The sequence below is a fragment of the Emys orbicularis genome, chromosome 2 (genome assembly GCF_028017835.1).
Source record: "Emys orbicularis isolate rEmyOrb1 chromosome 2, rEmyOrb1.hap1, whole genome shotgun sequence".
NCBI classification, from domain to species: Eukaryota; Metazoa; Chordata; order Testudines; family Emydidae; genus Emys; species Emys orbicularis.
In genome coordinates this window covers 196,916,440-196,937,217 of record NC_088684.1, presented here as the reverse complement: position 1 = coordinate 196,937,217, position 20,778 = coordinate 196,916,440, and the positions used below count along the sequence as shown (strand labels likewise).

Here is a 20,778-nt window from a genome sequence, read left to right as displayed (position 1 = left end):
AACATCCTTAAACTTTCACAATTCTGGGGGTTGGTTGATGCTTTTCTGTGCAATTCTGCATTCCTCACATTTTTCCTCTTTTTATCTGTTCAGTACCCCTGAGTTGGGGAGAGTTGAAAGCAATGAGGAGACAGAAGGATCCAACCAATTGCCTCAGTGGCTGGGATATAAACTTGTGTGCTTGCTTCTGTTAAGTATTAGTGTGCTTCATTGCAGCGGAGACTGCTCACACTAATTAAGGGACTACATTTGTGGCTGCCATTATGTGGGTCAGGCAGTTGGTAGGAGGGAGGCTTCCTGTGCATGCACACTCTTTGTGCGCTTGTAAGGGCCTGCTATGTTCAGCTCTCAGTGCTGGCTTCCTACTGCTAAACTAATGGTTCTCTTTTATTTGTTATCAGAGGGCCAGATTCTGGCATCCTGACTCTAGCTAAAGTTAATGAGGACTGCTTGTGATGTAAATTCCTAGCCAGCATGAGTTAGGGTAGGATAATCTGGCCCAAGTTATTAATTATTCTGTTAGTCAATGTCACTGCCTCTTGGGTGAGTAGGAAAATGTGTATCACATTTTATTCTGGAATAGCATAAAAATAAAATTGGGAAACAAGATATTGTCTGTGATTTTATGTGTTACCATTCAGACATACATATATATATACACACACACACAAATCTCCCCATTGTCTCTTTAATGAAGTGAGCCCATTTTACCTCAATATATTTACTTTCTTTTAATTGCTATGTAGTTTTAATGCCTTCTAACCGTGTGTAACTCACTTGCATTGCTTTCATAGTCTATGAAGCAATTTGTGACATTTTACATTATATGCTCTATATAAAATAAAAATTAATTGCTTACCATCAAAAATATAGTTGATGTCTGGTTTCCACCATATTTTTTAAAAAATGCAAAGAATGCATACCGTAAAATGCAAGATATAAACAATAACTAAAAAAAATTAAACAGTTTATAACAAAGTGCTAAGAACACCATGAATGGAATTAATAAAATAGTTATGTTCACCATCAGTTTCAATACAAACTAATTCTTACTGATAACTTCTGTGGAGGAAAACAAAGTCCTCACTCTGAGTTGGGAGCAACAAGCCAGAGGCAGCTTTATTTCAAGCAATTGCAATATGCACGGGAGAGTACACATGGGCAGGTCTCCGTTAGATAAACAATTAGGCAAGCTTTTATACCTTGAATTACATACAATAATGAGCAACAGCTGCATTTTGTTATACATTTTTTTTAATATTTCATTTTTTTAATTAATTTCTGCCACAGTCTACATTCCATTCTTATTTAACACAAGGTCAAAACAGTATCTTTTACAGTTTGTTCCCATTTGCTTTCTTGCTATTCACCCGCCTAGGCCCTGCCTTCAAGTCTCACGTTATTAAATAGAAGAGTTAGCCTGACTCTTGCTCTTCCTGGAAGACTAAAATGTCTGCACTTTTTCCAACTTCCACACTTCCAATATCCTAGCCACATCAGTTTTTCACGAAGGGTAATTCACCACACTCTCATATTAGATTTAAAAAATGCACAGAATTCCAGCATAAGCATAATGCAGACATCAGTTTTGTACTCAAAGTTTTCCACCACTCTAGGAAGGGAGAAATGTTGTAAGATATTTCTGCATGTTAACAACCCCTCCTCCTGCCTGTGCAATATCAGACTATTCCTCCAGGCCCCAATGCAGCAAACAGTTCCCATCCATCAAAATGCGTAAGCACATGCTGAACTCAAAGCACATGCATAAATCACATGAACTTTAATACAATTTACACACATGCTTAAAGTTAAGCAAATTCTTTGGTGCTTTGCTGAATGAGCATGGACTTCATCATATGCTTTGATTTGTTGAATTGAGGCCCCAGTGAGGCTCACATGGGGGGTTGCGGGGGGACAACTTTAATCCAACATTCTCACAATTTATTCCAGAGTGTGTACTTGGTTAAAAAAAAAAAAAAAAAAAAACCTTAATCCTTGGATCAATAGAGGTTACAGATTTCACAAGCCAAATAAACAAAGTAATCAACTCCTCCAAATTACACTGCTTGATAGATCAAATAGTAACAGGAAACTTTTAATTGATCTTAACAGTGTGTTTCTGGTGAAGGTCTAACACCTGCCTTCCCTTTGGGGCTGATCACCATTTCCTTAACAAGCTGCTCTGCTAAGCAGCATATGTAGCAATATCAAATATGTTCATCCCTTTGCCCGGTGACTTTCACTTCCCTTTCCTACTGAAACAACTTCCATTCTCCCTTTATTGTTTGTGGAGAAAGATAAGGGCACATCCTAAACAATAGTGTGCTGCAAAATTGGGACATAAACTTTTGCTAGAACATTGTTGACTACAAATCCTTTATTGCCTCTACCTTGTTAGAAATGAGTTGAGTAGGTCAAGTTACAGGTTCTGGCTTGCAACACCATTCCCCTCTAGGTCATCAGCTCACATTGGACCCAGTCTGGTATTGCTAATTGAGCTGTTAACATGTGATAGCAATTTTGGCAGGTTTGAAGTGAGCTGGTGGTGTCACCTCAGATTAAAGAAGGGAAAATCAAGTGTCGTTCAAAATTTTCAAAATCTTTTCAATTGCTTTTTTGGGTGAAAAGATTCCAAAAGCTAGCTACAGTTTGCGGGTCACCAAAAGGTCTGTTAGCTGCACCAGGCCAAATTCTGATCTCAGTAATACCAATGTGACTGCGATAAAACTTTGTCCCATTGTAGTAGGAATGTAATGAGACTGTAGTTAGGTTTCCTTCTGATATATGTACTTACCATAAAATCTTCTTCTTTAACTATACTACAGTTACAGTAAACACGCGTGTATGAAAAGTAACTTCAGTTACATTACAGCGTATGAGACGTACAATTATGTTGTTGGAAGGACATCAGTTTTACAGATTTATGTCAGTAATTTGCTTCATAGTAGCTTTTATATACTGGTACTTTTTATATAAAAACTGCAAAACTTACGGTCATATGTGCATCATTAACTTTCATCTTTGAGTCTTTAATCACATACTATTTCTTAAATTATAGAATATCTATATATTTAAAAAAAAAATATTAAGTTTGCTAAATCAAGCACTTCAAAGTTAAGAAATGCCAAAATTAAGGTTGTCAGTGCAACCTTAATTCTGTCCCCTGGAGTATGTTCATTATGATGCAGTCTTTTACTACAAGATCATATATTAATTTTTCCATGGAACCCTTCTTTTATATAGTTAATTCAATATTTGGTTTTATCCTCTTAGTTCAGTGGGTGGCCTTATTCACAGCACATTATTCAACTCCTGTACTGAATACAGAATTATTAATTTCCTCATAGGATTCGTCACTACAGGAAGTGAGTGCTTCACAAATATTAATGTATATTTTCAACACCGTGTGAGATGACAGGGTGGTATTAATTATCCTCTTTTGAAAGATGCAGAACTGAGTCACAAAAAGATAGAGGTCAAAAGTTTCCAATAACTTTGGGTGTCTGATTTAAGATTCCTAGGACCTGATTTTATGGAGTACTTAGGGCTGGTCTACACTGTGGGGAGGGGGATCGATCCAAGATATGCAACTTCAGCTACGCGATTAGCGTAGCTGAAGTCGAAGTATCTTGGATCGAATTACCTGGGGTCCACACGGCGCGGGATCGACGGCCGCGGCTCCCCCGTCGACTGCGCTACCGCCGCTCACTCTGGTGGAGTTCCGGAGTCGACGGTGAGCGCGTTGGGGATCGATATATCGCGTCTTAACGAGACACGATATATAGATCCCGGATAAATCGATTGCTACCCGCCGATACGGCGGGTAGTGAAGATGTACCCTTAGTATTATTTAATACATTCCATTACTTTATCCTGTCTCTTCCCCACCTCGACTCTTTGTCCCAGAATCATTCTCCTTGACTACTCAGTCTATGATATGTCTCCACTGTGACCTAGGGCTCATGTAGACATACTCATGCTAGCTGTCATCTGTGCTGGCATGCTAAAAATTGTAGTGTAGCCATGATAGCACGTGGTAGGAGGAGTCAGCACAGTATTGCCTCCACACCGCTGATTTTGGTGTGCTAGCTCAGATGAGAGCTAGCACAAGCATGTCTAAGCGAGCTGGGAATCACACCCCTAGCTTGTAGTGTGGACGTTGCCTTAGTTTCCACTCCTCGGGCTTCTCGTCTCAGTCCTAGTCTCCTTACCCAGCCAGTCCCACTCCACCCCACCCTAACTCCCATTCACAATTTCTCTTTCTCCATTCCACTCCTGTTGGTTTTACCAGGTTCCTTGTGCTAATTATCTCCTTTTCCTCCTCTCAGATCTGGCTCTTGTCCCCTTTACATTCAATGCAGGCATCCTCCTCCTCCATGCTGTCTGGACATCAGCAGGAGGATCATTGAGATCACAGGAGAGGCAGGCTTCCTGCTCTCATTTCTAGTGCCTGGCCCCTCCCTGCCCTCGAGCAGTAATTACAAGGAAGGTCCAGCTTCACCTCTGTATACCCAGAATAGTGAATGATCACTTGCTCAGTTTGGATAGCACATGCACACTCTGGTCAGCACTAGGATCTGAGGGGATGGAATGTGAGCAGTGAGGATGGAATCTTCAGATATTTTAGTTGCTTCTCTACGAATCCTCTCATAAGCATGTGCAAACTTAAATTTTTCAAAGGCTTATAACTTGCTCAAATGTGGGCTGATTTTCATGGGAACGTCAAAAGGCGCATCCCTGATAGAAAGGCCACTCTCTGCCAAATTTTAAGTTCTTGTTCCAAAACGGGGTTGCTATAGATTCTGAAAGAAGAGATTACCAGAGGGGTTTTTTTTTTTAACATTGCAGAACAATATCTCCCCCCCACCCCCCGCCTTGTTCTTAGAAATGGCTCCACTGTTGAAGCTGAAACTTTCCTAGAAAAATTCTGAGTCAGACACCTGCCATGGAAAAATTAAGCCTGACTAGCTGAAGTCTGGCAAAGTTTTATAATCAACTGAAAAAAGAGTCTTGTAAAAATGGGAAGTGTCAAGCTACTATAGCCTATAGATAAAGGATCGGTATAAGTTAAAACAGTAATGCAATGAACCTTCAAACCTCAAGACCTGTAAGACAGTAGCTTAGCTAAAAGAATCGAGGCAGAAGGCACAAAAAGCATTAGCAGTTACCTTATAATCTAGGGTTACTCCTAGTTATCACAAGATAGAATGCTGACCGGTAATCACAGAAAGCTAGTGTCACGCTGTCTGGAGTAGTTCATGGCCGTGAGTGCCAGTCTCAGGGCAGACTGTCAAGAAGCAGGCAGAGACTCCAAACTGGTTGTGTGTTCTATAACTAGATTCCATCAATGCAGTTACAAGTGTGAACTCCTAAAACACAGTCTTACCATGGAGTCACAGACAGGCTCCTGGACATTCCAGTCTATCCTGCCACACAAGCAAGCTGAGTTTAGCGATAGTTGGTTGCTATACACCCAAGATCACAAAAGATTCAGGTTGCTTCTAGTTCCAAGAGACCAGTTACTTACCTCAGGTCAATTTGTACCTTAGATCTCTGACCAAAGATAACGCTTGTAGCCAAGCCTGTAATAAATAAACTAAAGATTTGTTAACTAAGAAGGAAATGAGAGTTATTACAAGGTTAAAGCAGGCAAGGACACACAAATGAGTTTTAAAGGTGACAGAGTTGTAGTAGTGTGTCAGCTCTGAACGTCTTTTAGGATTAACCCAGGTCGATCCTGGGGATCTCTGCTTTTGTTTCATAGCTCTAGCCCTGTGAGAGTCCAAACAGCAAAAAAGGGAGAAAAAATTTCTTCTCAGTTATTTTTATTTTCTTCTTTCAGAATTCAGGCTGATGGGATGAGCCCTTTTTGCACTTAGACTCTCCATTTAGTTTGGATAGCCTTCTTGATGAGCAGGAAGCAATCCCTCCTGACAGTTTCAGTTTCAGAGCAAACATTTTTTACACTTATAAAGCAAAAACTTTATCATTACCTTATAGCGTGTGATAAAGATATTGTAAGTGAGATTAATGCATGCAGCAACTTAAAAAGCATTTAATAAATTCTGAACACTAAATGCATTGTTGTATGTTCAACACCCATCTTAACCATACTAATACGTAGGTGAACCAGACAGGTTTTTAGCAATGAATTTGTCAGTGCTCAGCTTAGGCCTAAAGCCTTGGCAAGACCTGGCACCTGATTTGCCAATGTCACAGCTAGTTTATACCAGTTTTGGATATTTTAAAGTTAGGAACATCAGCAGATGTCTGTCCACAAGAATACTATTATAACAGATTGTTATATATGCTAATAAGCTTGAGGTAAATGGACGAGTAACCTATGGGAAAAGGGCTCCCCAATTTTAGTAGTTTGAAGAAATACAAATAAAGAAAAGGGGATGAAACTCCTACTTAATATGCATTAGACATAATGGTCTCAGTAGAAAACATTATAAAAACTGAATCCCAGCCTGTGTGCCTTGGGAGATGTAGCTATTGGGAGACATTCGGATGATGACCACTGTTGATGGTGACGAGGAAGATGATGATGAAGAAGATAATGACTAACACTTCAGGTTGTTAGGCAAGGGATGGTGTGAGTATATGGATGCACATTCTGAAATATCTCTAACTATCTTGGTGGGTTGCAGTGTTTCTAACTTTGCTAACTGTATTAATAAAACTATTACAAATACAGAATTTTTTTCTTAAGTGTGAGTGTTTGTAATCGTGTACATCGAGGTTCCTAGTTGAACAGTAATTCTAATAATATTGGGCCTGATCTTGCGACAAGAACCTATCCAACCTCAGATTGTTAACTGGGAATTCTTAAATAATCAATATAATTAGTACACAACCCATAGGTCAGGCAATACTACCTTAACACTAGGTGGTGCTATTACCCCGACTTATATATAATATATATACAAATATATATTTACAATCTAAATAATGTGTAATACCTTGTAGTACCTTGTGCCATTGTGCACTTCAGAAATAGTTCATTGTAGGGCTATTGTGGGGGAAATTTCATTGTTGTTCCTCTCTATATTGTACTGCTCTATGGACAAAAAGATTGAGTTTCCAGAGAGTTCAATCCTAAACATTCCATAAATGCTAAATACAATTTAAAAAATTAAAAAGGAAAAGAAATAATAGAAACCAATCAGATTTCATCTGCTGTGAAACTTCTGTATACTTTTATACTCTGATTTAAAGACTGCAACTGGTTTAAAGGGCATCCATTTAGTACCATTTATGCTCCTCACACCCTGTCTATAGTGGGTCAGGAAGATAGTGGTCAGAGTACCTTCACATGGACACCTTTTTATCATTGTGTGCCATCAGCTTCAGATATACCAACATGGAAGGGGCTATTGGCATTGATTGACTGGAAGGGCTAATCTACTAGATTCACAAATGAATGTACCTAGTCACTCAAAACCAGTGAAAAGGAGAAATAAAGGGGGTATATTCTGTTTTGTCCTGCCTTATTCATTTTTCTGTGAAAAGTCTAGTAAATCTGATTGTGTATGTGTGTGTGAATAAATATCACCACAGATGCTTTTAATAATTACTTTAAATTCCCACATTATACTATGCATGTAAATGAGCACTAAACTAACCCCCTGGTCATGGTGGTGTTAATCTATAACACCTTTTGAAAAATTCAAAATTTCAACCCATTGTGGTGCTTTCAGGTTCAACCCAGACCTGGAAGAGGTTGTGTCAACACCTGCCCTGCAACTCTAGGTGCAAGTTCCTTTTTGAAAGGTGACCCCAGCAATCTCGAATTTCCCCACAACCATTTGTCCTGTAGTGTCCAACTCTCTCACTGAACACTTACAGAAATTAAGCTCCCTCAAAGAGACAGTACCCAGTAGTTTATTACCTTACGTGGGGTTAACAAACACTCTATTTTAAACAAGCACTGAAGTGGTTTATGGTAAAAGTAAAACAAATATATTAAACAAAAATTAATAGGATTAAGTGATACCAAGGTTAAGGAATAAAGATAGAAAGGATCACAAGCAAATAAAAGTAAAAAAATATACTTCTAAAAAGACTAAAACTTGATTTCAGCAAGTTAGCCTTTGCATAAGCAGGTTTTTCACCTATACTCAGAGACACCACGACCACCCCCGTTGGCTGAAGGATCCATCGTTCTGTGATTTCAAGAGCTCTGGACCCTTTAGTGCCTCAAGTGATAGAAGCCAAAATGGCTCTTTCTCTTTGCTTATTTCTTCCTGAAGTTCTTTGACCCTGCTTCAAGAGACGGGAAGGCTTTCTGGGCATGCAGTCGGCAGCCCCTGCCAAGATTGATAAGTAGCCCTCTTTCCCCACTTGCTTTCCTTTGTCTTTGGTTACACCTTGCTTAATTTACATCAGACACACACTCAAGCAGGCAGAACCACATTCTTTGTCAGGCATGGCTTAGACACTGCTTGCCAAGTACCTTTTAAGACCATATTCCCAGTACGTATAAAGTCCTTTATGGGTTTACCATACATATATCAAGCAAGAATATTAATGATCAGTGAGTTATTAGTTTTCCAATGGTATATTGCATGCCACCTTTTCGGTATTATGACAACAGCGTGCCTGCTGGTGCTGTGGTGCTCTTAGGATCACAGCCATATACACACAGTTCACTACATCACTATAATACTAGATCACTACAGTTAATGTAAGTTTCAGAGTAGCAGCCATGTTAGTCTGTATCCGCAAAAAGAACAGGAGTACTTGTGGAGTCTCTAAGGTGCCACAAGTATTCCTGTTCTTTTTACAGTTAATATAGTATCAAAAGGCACCCATTTCTTGTGTGAAATGATGGAATCACCATCTCAACAATTTAGAGACAGAAAATGAAGCAGTATGTACTAAGTGGGCATATGCTGAAAAAGGCCAAGTCTGTGTGACTTTGACTTCCACCATTGGTTGGTCTCAGTGACTATACAACTGCCTCCTTTCTCCAAATTAAAGGCTCTCGCTGGTAGTTGCCCTGTGGTACTGCTGTTTTGGCTTTGATTCCCGTGGAAAACCATCTTGCCTATATGCGTATGTGACCATAGTTCTTTGTAGTTGTGTTGGTGGGGTTTGTTTGCTTTATTTAATAAAGCCAGCTGATTGATCAGAAGGCAACCTAGGGGCTGCCTAGAAGGACTGGGGTGTAAATTTAGTCCTACCAATGGAAAAAAGTAATAGAAGTTACCACATGATAAACTAAATGGTTTTGCACTATCACATAGTACCTGCCAGATCCCAGCAATGTGTTTGGAACAATTCGTTGGAGTCATTTTAAATCTTTGCAGATTTTTTTCTGCATAGTTATCTCACATTTGAGTATAAATATAATTATTCTCTGCTTTTTCCCAATGTAATACTTACAATTATTGATATAATTTTGCAAAAACCCATCACTTTCACAGTATAGCACATTATGCCACAATCTCAATGTCTTTTATAACCCTGTGTGTAACTAACTGCTATTTTCTCCTCTAATATTTTGAGCTTTAGTAGAGTAAGAACTTGCATTAATGCCTTGACACTCACTTTTATCTATGCACCATTGTCCTTGTTTATTAAGAACAGTTCAACACAGTCTAGTGATTGAAAAGAATATTGCTAATAATATTACTATCAAGTTAATTCATAGCCCCATAAAGAGTGATAATACATTTTTCAAGCATCAGTTAATGTACTCTATGACATCCTGTACACCCAGCAAATCAAAACCAGAGCCATTTCTGCAGTACCTTTCCTTTTTAACTACTTCTGATAGATATTCTTTGAGGTCTATGCATTTCAGTGAAATGCTGGACTAGCAGGGAAGGAAATTAGAGATGCATGCTATTATTCCCTCCCAATTAATTTGTATAATCTTTTTTAATTTGAAATAGCATTTAAAGCGTATAAGAAATCAATAGATTGTCACTGATTTGCATCAACTGACTCTGACAAAGGACGTCATGGAAAATTGGTCAACCCTTAACAATTAAAGTTTGACACTTACTAATAAATTCTAATTAAGGAATTATAAAGAGAGTCTCATTTGTAGGGTATTCCTTTACATCATATAACTACATCATAAAAAGGTTATAGTATCAATCTGAAACAGCTTGAAAGAAATTGAGTTTCCTGTGGCATATATAAAAGAGGTGACAATTTTTTTTAGGTCTCATCATATTTCTTTTGTATATGTTTTAATTGTATTAGTGTTATATTGTTCTCTGCTTACACCCAGCAACTAGCATCTTTTCAATGTCTTCACTTCAAAAGCAGCCTGGATTAAGACATCTGATTGTCTCGTTTCAACTCAACAGGGGCTGGAGGCTGGTCTCCATCAGATAGTGACCATTATCAATGGCTGCAGGTGGATTTTGGGAGCAGGAAACAAATCAGCGCTATCGCAACGCAAGGCAGATACAGCAGCTCTGATTGGGTGACTCAATACCGGATGCTGTATAGTGATACAGGGAGAAACTGGAAGCCATATCACCAGGATGGAAACATTTGGGTAAGTCACTGGCCTAAAACTCAAGCACTATCTCGTGCAGTGCACTCCTTTGAATGGGCTGACTGGTCCTTGGAAAATATATATCTTCTGTTGATCTCTATTGTGTGTATATGAAAAGAGCATGCAATTTTATCCAAAATATAATAGTCTAGCATTAGGGTTGTTGACCGTTAGGAATTCCATTTCTAGATCAAGAAAATCAATGTAGACTTATGGCAGCTCTCAGAAGCTAGGGTTACCATATTTTGAGCCTCCAAAAGGAGGACACTCCACGGGGCCCCGGCCCCGCCCCCAGCCCCGCCCCCAGCCCCGCCTCCGCCCCTTCCCCAAAGTCCCCGCCCCAACTCCGCCCCCTCCCCTGCTTCCCGCGAACATTTGATTCGCGGGAAGCCTGAAGCAGGTAAGGAGGGTGTGGGGGGAGGAGGCGCGGCCCAGTCTGGCCCCCCCGGCGTCTCCAGCCTGGGTCGGCTCGGGCTCTGGGGTGCCGGCCCCAGGCCAGCCCCCGGCCGAGCACCCCCGGCCCGCCCAGCACTGCCGGTCCCTGGCCCGGCCCCCGGCCCGCCCAGCACTGCCGGTCCCCGGCCCGGCCCCCGGCTCAGCACCCCCCGGCCCCCGGCTCGGCACCGCCGGCCCGGACCCCGGCCCCCAGCTCGGCACCGCCGGCCAGGACCCCAGCCTGGCACCGCACCGCCGGCCCGGCCCCCAGCTCGGCACCGCCGGCCTGGTCCCCGGCCCGGCCCCCAGCTCGGCACCCCCGGCCCAGCCCCCGGCCCGGCCCCCAGCTCGGCACCACCGGCCCCCGGCTCCGGCTCGGCACCGCCGGCCCCCGGCCCAGCACCGCCGGCCCCGCATGTCCCAATTTTCCCGGACATGTCCGGCTTTTTGGGATTTCCCCCCGGACGGGGATTTGGAGCCCAAAAAGCTGGACATGTCCAGGAAAATCCGGACGTATGGTAACCCTATCAGAAGCTGATGAGCAATAGTGAACAACAAGTGTACAATATTGATAATTTCCTCTCTGCTCTTTCCATTTTCTCCATTTTTCTCTACTTTATTCCCTATATGTGGGACTCACAAACGGACACACCCAGAATCTCTTCTCCCCACTGCATTGATTTTCATTAAAATTGTCAAGAGGTTTTTCGGGCATGGGATCTCAACCTGAGGGGGGTCATGATCTCTAGAACCAGGACTCAGGGAGATCACAACAATGCTCTCTTTCTTTGTGGCAGGATGAAAGGGGAAATAAAGCTGGGAGGGGGGTGATTCCCAAATCTGTGTGTGTTGCAACATGAATTCACAGTATGGAAAAGGTTGAGAACTATTGTTCTAGAAGAAGTACAATGTTTACCCTCCTGAAAAACATAAAATAAAAATCTTTCCCAGGGTTGCCTTACACACTTAGATAATTATAAAAAAATGTTACTTTGATGTTTGTAGCGTTTCTCATACTTCAGAATATTTATTGTATTAAATATCTGGGGAAATACTGGCTATATATTTGGCTATCTAAGGCAACTGGAAAAATCACTGAAGATGACCATAGCAATTCGGGTTTTGTACCTCTGCATTAATGGATTCTATTAATATCTTTACCCAACCCATGAATTTTGGAGAATACTTCAGATTTTTTTTGTTAAGTCATAGGACAGACACGTGTGGCTAGATCCCCAGCTGATGTAAATCAGTGGACCTGCATTGAAGACAACGGAGCTATGCTGATTCACACCAGCTAAGGAAATGCCACACTGTGAGTGGAAGGTCAGAAGTAGTTCAGGATTCAGTTGTTGAGGGGGCAACAGGGCCTACAAAATGGAGTGTTGCCATATTCCTACATTTTGGAATAGTTGATTAATTTTCTCCTGAAATTGGAAGCTGATTCCTAGACATTCCAGGGAAATCCTGAATCAGTGTCAGCCTTAGGTGAGAACAGAGTCTATTGTATTGACTGTAATGTGTTAGAAATGAGGATATGAAAAATTGTGGCATTCACAGTTTCTCTGGGGGAGAACACAAAACCTTATATTTACGAACTGAGAATAGAAAAAGAATGTATTGCCTTAGACTGTTTGTATTCCATGTTAGTACAGTAGGGTTTGTTACTGCAGGCAGTAATGTAACGTTTGTTTTGGCCTTTCACCTGTGTCACAGAGCAGCAATTAATTTCCTCCTTCTTCTGAAAAGTTTAACCTGCAAAAGAACAAAGCTATTGCTTATCCTCCTCTTCCTAAAGGTAGTCATAGGAGAGGCTTCTTCCTTTTAAAATATATACTGTATGTGGAAGGCACAATGAAGCATTGGGAATCCAAATTAAATAATAGGTATTGTGTCTATCAAAAGAAGTACTGGCCTTCATTATAGGCAAGAAGATTTAATATTGTGCTGTTTTATGATAAAGCTCAGAATAAAAGAGTTCTCTTACTGAAGTTGTTTTAAAAATATTTATTAAAAATGAACTTCACCAAATACACAGAGTAAGAGGAAGGATTTAAAAGGAATTCATTACACATGTATGTTATGTAGAGGTTGTCATGTTTGTACCAGATTGATGTATTGAAAAACCTAAGATATAATATGAAGTGGAAAAAAATTAAAAAGGAAGGGGAAAAAGGTTAGGAAAGAAGAGAAAGTGCCATGTGTGAATTCTAGACGTTGCCATGTGCTCTTTAAGGAATAAGGGGCTTCTTGCAAACACTTACGAATGTAACTTGCTGTATGTATATATATCTCCTCACTATATGTTCCATTCTGTGCGTCCGATGAAGTGGGCTGTAGCCCACGAAAGCTTATGCTCAAATAAATTTGTTAGTCTCTAAGGTGCCAGAACTCCTGTTCTTCATGTGGGAGTAGTCTCACTGAACTCAACAGGACTATTCGTGTCTGGAAAGCTGCTTAAAAGTAGCAGTGTTTGCAGGATTGAGACCTAAGAGAGTATTTCGAAGACGGAGTTTGAACCCCAAGGAATTCCCCCTCAGGAGCACAAGGAAAGAGAGCAGAGTAGTTGCAGCTATTTGACTGAAGAGTATATAAAACAGGACAAATTCATTGATGGCTGGCATGCTGCTTGAAGAAGGAAAAAACTGCTCTCCATACCTTGAAGGGCAAAGCTTCAAACCTTTAGCTGGTTTATTTTAAGCTTTGAATGTTTGTTTGCCCACGTTGCTGAGGGTTTTGGGGGAGGTCCTTTACTCGTATTAAATACTGACCCTCTGCCTGAAAGATTTTTTTCCCCCTTCCTTTGTTACAAACAAGAAAGCTCTGTGATTTTTGTGGGGAGGATTGTGGATCTCTTAACTTCCATGTTCATCTTGGCTATCACCTGCAAAAACTTAGAATCATAGATGTGACTTATTCACCACACAATGCTTAATTAACAAAACTGGATTCCTGTCTTCTCGGGGTGGAAACCACAAGAGCAGTTCAACAACTCAGACCTTCTAGACACATTCAGAACATTTTATCTTCATATCCATTTATCTAGTTGGTTTCCCCAATATATAGTATAACCAATCCCTTGGGAACACTGATGGCCTGCATTTTCTTTCTTTACCCTGGACAAGGGCATTAGAGAATAAACAAAACAAGGAATCATTTCTCTCTCCCTTCCTTTTGAAGAACACATCAGAACAACTAGCACTGAGTCTTAGAAACCAATCTGGGATTTTGGCTATTATAATCGCTTTCATGTAATAGAAGTTTCCATATCTGGAGAGGACAGCCCTTTCTTTTATCCATTCTTGAGGACACAGTCCCTGCCCTATCTCTGATTCAAAAAACAAACATAAAACAGCTTTGAGGGATATAAACACAAACGACTGTAGGTCCCAACATGTGAGCCCTCTGAATAGTTTAAATGGCTAATTTTGAGCTCTCCCTACCACACAATGTGCTGACTTTATTTTTAATTGGAAATTCACTCAGTATTTACTGCTGCTGTAACTCCCCCTCTTCACCCTATAGACCATTAGAAGGAATAGAGGACTGGTGCCAGGGGTCAGACAGTGGCAGTGGGTTCTTAGGGAGCCATGCAGCCAGGGAGGAGTGGAAGCCAGTATAGGGAGCATCATGAAGAGACAGACTCTCTATGGTGGCAGACCAGATTCTTAATTATGTAAATTGATTTATACCAGCTGAGGATATGCCTTTGAAAGTTTAAACTCACAGGGTCAAATTCTTCTCAGTTACATGGGTGCAGCTCCATTTGAAATCCCTTTAAGAAGAATTTAGCCCAGAGAGCTTGCCACTGGGTTTTCACTGTCCAATGTTTTTACTCACCTGAGAGTGGCAGCATATGACCTTTAGTTAAGATCCCAACTTCCTTTCACATACACTTAAATGACGTTGTTCTTTGACAACAGTAAATCTGAAAATAAAGGAGAAAACAGGGGGACTGTCATATTCTGCGGTGCAACTCAGACCAGCCAGAGGTCGTGCCACCACTTGTATTATAACCCTGAATGCCCCAAAAATGCTTCTGCTACTTGTGGCTTCCTGCCTGGGGGGGACACAGCCAGCATGCACTTCAATGTTCTGTATAAGGTACAGCTCTGATTCAATCGCTTTGTATCCAACAGCCTGCCAGCAATTATCACAGACACATTCTTGTCTTTACCAGACTTAGTTAATGTTAGCAGGTGATCCCAATGCATCCGCAGTCCCAAACCCTGTGCTCTGCAACATCCATCTCTCTCCTGCAACATTTAGAGGAATAATAAGGTGTGTTTTCCTCTTTAAAGAGACAAATCCCAGCAGCTTGCTACACACACTGGAGTTAACATTCACTTTAAATTAAACTCAGTGTTCGGTTAGATTAAAAAGTAAAATAAATTTATTAAGAAAGGAAGATAAAGTTTAAGTATAAGTGATAAGTTAGAAATGATTACAAGCAAATAGACTGAAAACATGCATCCAAAAGTCTAAAACTTAATCTAGCAAGATACATCCTTTGCTCAAGATTTTTTTTCTCACCAATCTTCCTTCTTCCCAGCCATGGACCTCTCTGTCTGGACCTTCCACAGAAGTACAAGGTGCTGGCTTCCCTTGTCTTTGCCTAAGTAGGTTTCTTACCTATATTCAGTTCCCAGAGACTTCAACCCCCATTGGTTGAAGGACCCACCTTTCTCAGCTTGCAAGAGCTCTGGCCCCTTGTTGTCTGTCTAGTGATGGATGCCAAAGATGGCTTATATCTTCCAAAGTCCAATTACCTTGTTTCAAGAAGCAGGATGACCTTATCTGTTCTTCCCTTCCTACGGACTAACAATCCCTCTGATGATTTCTATGTAAGTGGGGCTTCCATTGGTTTTGGTCACATCTTGCCTAATTTCTTTGGAGACAAGTACATAGCTGTCTTCCTTCCTACCTGGGTAAAACCTGTTTCTCCCTTTGTTTGGTCACGGACTGTAAATTATAATATCAGTGAGTATCCTTAATTCCTTATATAGTTTAATACATACAATTCATAATGATATTAGTCACCAGTGTCTCATAGGCTTTCATGAAACACCTCACTCGTACTTTTATAAATCAGTAATATTGTTACAATCAGTTGATTCAATTGCTTATCATTTGAGGTTTAGACCCCCTGTCTTTATAGTCCCGATGAGGTTTCTCCTCCTCCCCTGCTTGATAGCTTTGTTTACCTAATATATACATTGACCTTCATTGTTTTTGCCTGTCAACCAGGCTGGTAAGAGAAGCAAACACATTCCTTTGTCTAGGGCAGACCTTTCTACCAGTTCCCCCTGACATGCCTAGTTTAAACACACCTTAGCCATGTTTCCAGCATATGTCCATAACTCTTAATATAAACCACGTATGTACATCATGAAAGAATGTTAATGATTAGTGAGTTATTAATTGTCCCATTATATATTACAAAATGTCTTTTAGTTAGATACAGATTATAGCAATGGTGTGTTAGGTATAGTGAGTATGTCAGGCCTGACAAAAGTTGCTGACACAGAGGAAGGAATCACGAATGGGCCTCTATGTCATAGGGACAAAGGAAAATTGAAGTGTAGAGTTCAGCAATATTCAACAATATAAAGCAGTTATAATATCAAATGATACAGCCAGGGGACAAAATATGGGGGATAAAAGGAAATAAAAAAAGAAAAACTGGTTCGAGGAGGTAGAGTAAAAAGGAAATAATTCCAACAAAGACCTCAGTAAGAACAAACCACGATAATCTGCATAAAATGTTAAAATGATCCCCTTTTGTATGCATTAGTCAGGGGAAAAAGAAGTTCTATAATTACCTGCTAGGTAAGAGACAAATCAAAAGTCTCTCAGTAAGACTGTGATGGGGAAAGTGCTTTCAAGGTGAATTTAGAGTAAGTTTCCCATTTCTGTTAAATAGATTTTCTGTCCCCACCCCTCTCGGGCTTTAGGATATTTTCAATTCCCATGCATTTTAATAAGATGAGTGAATGTGCCCTCTTTCCATAAAAATGCCTAGCAACTAGTGAATTCTGATCACTTTTCCTAACTACACTCTTGTATTTTGAGTTTCTAATTTTAAGAGGTCATGAGGTTTCCCCACATACGTCAATCTGCTGGGGTGTTTCATATTAGTATAATGTATAGGTATCAATATAGATGTATATCTATATCAAGTATATCCAGCTATCTGTCTGCAAAATACACATCAGATGTGTTTCTGTGTTTGATATTGTTCCTCTCCCCTAACCCCAATATAGATGCTATAAGTGGGTCATATTAATCTTGCTGAATATAATGCAAACATGTCCTACATTGTATAGTGCTGGGGTGAAAGAGAATGCTCAGAACTTGTGAATATACTCCAGTGCAGAACTTATGAATATACTGCAGTGCGGTAGAGTGGGAATAGAAGATGTCTAGATTCAGGCCTATCCTAGAGAAAATTGGAAGAATCTAGCTATTTTTATTCCATGCATTTGGAGGGTGTTTATATTTAATTAGTCATTATGGTGGTTGTTTTTTTTTAATTTGACTATGCTAGGCTAAGTCCTGATCAGCTCTTTTCTACTATCTCATTTTCTTATTCTTGTGGATCATGAGTACAAGGAAGTAGTTTCTGAAATAAGTTTGAGTTACATGTTGTTAGGAAAGGTAGAGTCAAGACATCTGATACACAAGCTGAGAGTCATATTCTGCAATTGATCATATCCTGTTAAATCCTGACATCTGTATGACTCCATTGATATTCAGTGAAAGCAGATTTTCGTCCCTTAGAGCGAATAAAGCCCTGTACTAAGTGATTGTTACACCCATAAAATGGGTGTTGATTCTGTTTATGCCAGAGCTAAATTTGACACATTATGTCCAAAGGTGTTTACCAGTGTTTACTCCCTGCTAATGATAGAGCACAGGACTTGGGAATCTCATCCACTGATGGAAAGAAAAGGGATGTTTTCATCAAAGATACAATATGTTTTAATTGAGCACAAAAGTTATACACAACATTTCTATTTTGGGCTTTCTAATTCACTCCTTATTCCCTTTCCAGAACCATTCGTCTCAGTGAAGACTCTCTCTAGTTTCTCCAATTTCTTCCTGATTTTTTTTAAAAATACATTTCTCCTCTGCTGCTCGTTCTGTCAAAATTACTACTTAAAAATGTAACCAAACCTCTGAGCAGATCGGGGCAATGAGTTGCTATGCACTCCTGTTCTGCAGGAGAGACTGATCCTGCTTAGTATTGGAATAGTACAATCTCTGTATTGAGCAGCTCTATCACCCTATGCTCCTGTAGAGACAAAGCAGCTGTACTGACACCCAGCCATAGACTCATAGACTTTAAGGTCAGAAGGGACCATTATGATCATCTAGTCTGACCTCCTGCACAACGCAGGCCACAGAACCTCACCCACCCGCTCCTGTAACAAACCCCTAACCTATGTCTGAGTTACTGAAGTCCTCAAATCATGGTTTAAAGACCTCAAGGTGCAGAGAATCCTCCAACAAGTAACCCATGCCCCACGCTGCAGAGGAAGGCGAAAAACCTCCAGGGCCTCTGCCAATCTGCCCTGGAGGAAAATTCCTTCCCGATCCCAAATGTGGCGATCAGCTAAACCCTGAGCATGTGGGCAAAACTCACCAGCCAGCACCCAGGAAAGAATTCTCTGTAGTAACTCAGATCCCACCCCATCTAACATCCCATCACATATTGGGCATATTTACTGCTAATAATAAAAGATCAATTAATTGCCAAAATTTAGGCTATCCCATCATACCATCCCCTCCATAAACTTATCAAACTTAGTCTTGAAGCCAGATATGTCTTTTGCCCCCACTGCTCCCCTTGGAAGGCTGTCCAGAACTTCACTCCTCTAATGGTTAGAAACCTTCATCTAATTTCAAGTCTAAATTTCCTAATGTCCAGTTTATATCCATTTGTTCTTGTGTCCACATTGGTACTGAGCTTAAATAATTCCTCTCCCTCCCTGATATTTATCCCTCTGATATATTTATAAAGAGCAATCATATCTCCCCTCAGCCTTCTTTTGGTTAGGCTAAACAAGCCAAGCTGTTTGAGTCTCCTTTCATAAGACAGGTTTTCCATTCCTCGGATCATCCTAGTAGCCCTTCTCTGTACCTGTTCCAGTTTGAATTCATCCTTCTTAAACATGGGAGACCAGAACTGCAAACAATATTCCAGATGAGGTCTCACCAGTGCCTTGTATAATGGTACTAACACCTCCTTATCTTTACTGGAAATACCTCACCTGATGCATCCCAAGACCGCATTAGCTTTTTTCACAGCCATATCAGATTGGCGGCTCATAGTCATCCTGTGATCAACCAATACTCTGAGGTCCTTCTCCTCCTCTGTTACTTCCAACTGATGCGTCCCCAATTTATAAAAAAAAATATTGTTATTAATTCCTGAATGCATGACCTTGCACTTTTCACTATTAAATTTCATCCTATTACTATTACTCCAGTTTACAAGGTCATCCAGATCTTCCTGTATGATATCCCAGTCCCTCTCTGTATTAGCAATACCTCCCAGTTTTGTGTCATCCGCAAACTTTATTAGCACATTCCCACTTTTTGTGCCAAGGTCAGTAATAAAAAGATTAAACAAAATTGGTCCCAAAACCGATCCCTGAGGAACTCCACTAGTAACCTCCTTCCAGCCTGACAGTTCACCTTTCAGTATGACCCGTTGTAGTCTCCCCTTTAACCAGTTCCTTATCCACCTTTCAATTTTCATATTGATCCCCATCTTTTCCAATTTAGCTAATAATTCCCTATGTGGAACCGTATCAAATGCCTTACTGAAATCGAGTTAAATTAGATCCACTGCGTTTCCTTTGTCTAAAAAATCTGTTACCTTCTCAAAGAAGGAGATGAGGTTGGTTTGGCACAATCTACTTTTTGTAAAACAATGTTGTATTTTGTCCCAATTACCATTAACCTCAATGTCCATAGTCAGTGCTGAGCTGAAACAGAGAAAGTAGCTTTGGTAGGAAAAAGAGCTTCTGGTACTATATCCTCTTGCAGTATTTGCTATGTCTGAGATGGTCAAGTTAACCACTCATTTCCTATTGAAAGTTCATGGGATTTGGGTGTGTCACTCCCTTGGGCTCCTTTGAAAATCCCAACCTACGTAAATTTTCTTAGGGGTTTTATAAAACTTACAGTAAATGATAAAGGAGAGCAAAATGGTCATCCCTCAACTATTGAGTAATACATTTAAAAGGTCCTATATATCTCAGTAGTCAGACTACCCTAGTTTGCATACTTAAGTATATTCATGCCCCCAACTCAGCTCTCCAAGGTACATCTGTTGTTGGCTTCACAATGAAGCCTTGCTCCTCTTTCATTTGACATTTGGTGTCAGTTGGTATGGGAGAAGTAGAAATACCTGTGATTTGGGTCCTTTGAGCCCTGGATAACGGCTGTGACCTTATCTCTAATGGGATCAAGGTAGAAATCAGCTTGGAGTTCTTCCCAGCCCTGGTGAAAATGGATGGGTGTCACCTGTCTTATTGACATCATCCCACCGTTTCTGGGCCAGAGTTCGGCTCCTCCTCAGCACTTTTCTTGCCCCTCCCTCCCCCATCACAAGGGTTGCTCTAGACCTTGCTTCCTTCTTCCCTTAGGGTCCCTATTGCCCCAATCTCTCCTTCCCATTATGACCTTTTACATTAGAGAGGATGTTCTCTATTCAGTTCCCACAGCGAACCACCCCTTTGGGTCTAAATCTTGAAAAGGGCTGAGCACTTATAACTTCCACTGAAGTCACTGTGGCTCAGCATCTTCTGCATGTT

At 40.6% G+C, this 20,778-nt stretch overlaps 1 protein-coding gene across 1 annotated transcript in view; it reads left to right on the top strand.

Moving 5' to 3' along the window:
* Positions 1-20,778, top strand: part of CNTNAP2 (contactin associated protein 2) — a 1,144,465-nt gene that overhangs the window by 43,972 nt on the left and 1,079,715 nt on the right. Inside the window, exon 3 of the mRNA XM_065398395.1 lies at positions 10,326-10,519. Coding sequence (XP_065254467.1) covers positions 10,326-10,519 — 194 coding nt within the window. The remainder of the gene's footprint in view (positions 1-10,325; positions 10,520-20,778) is intronic.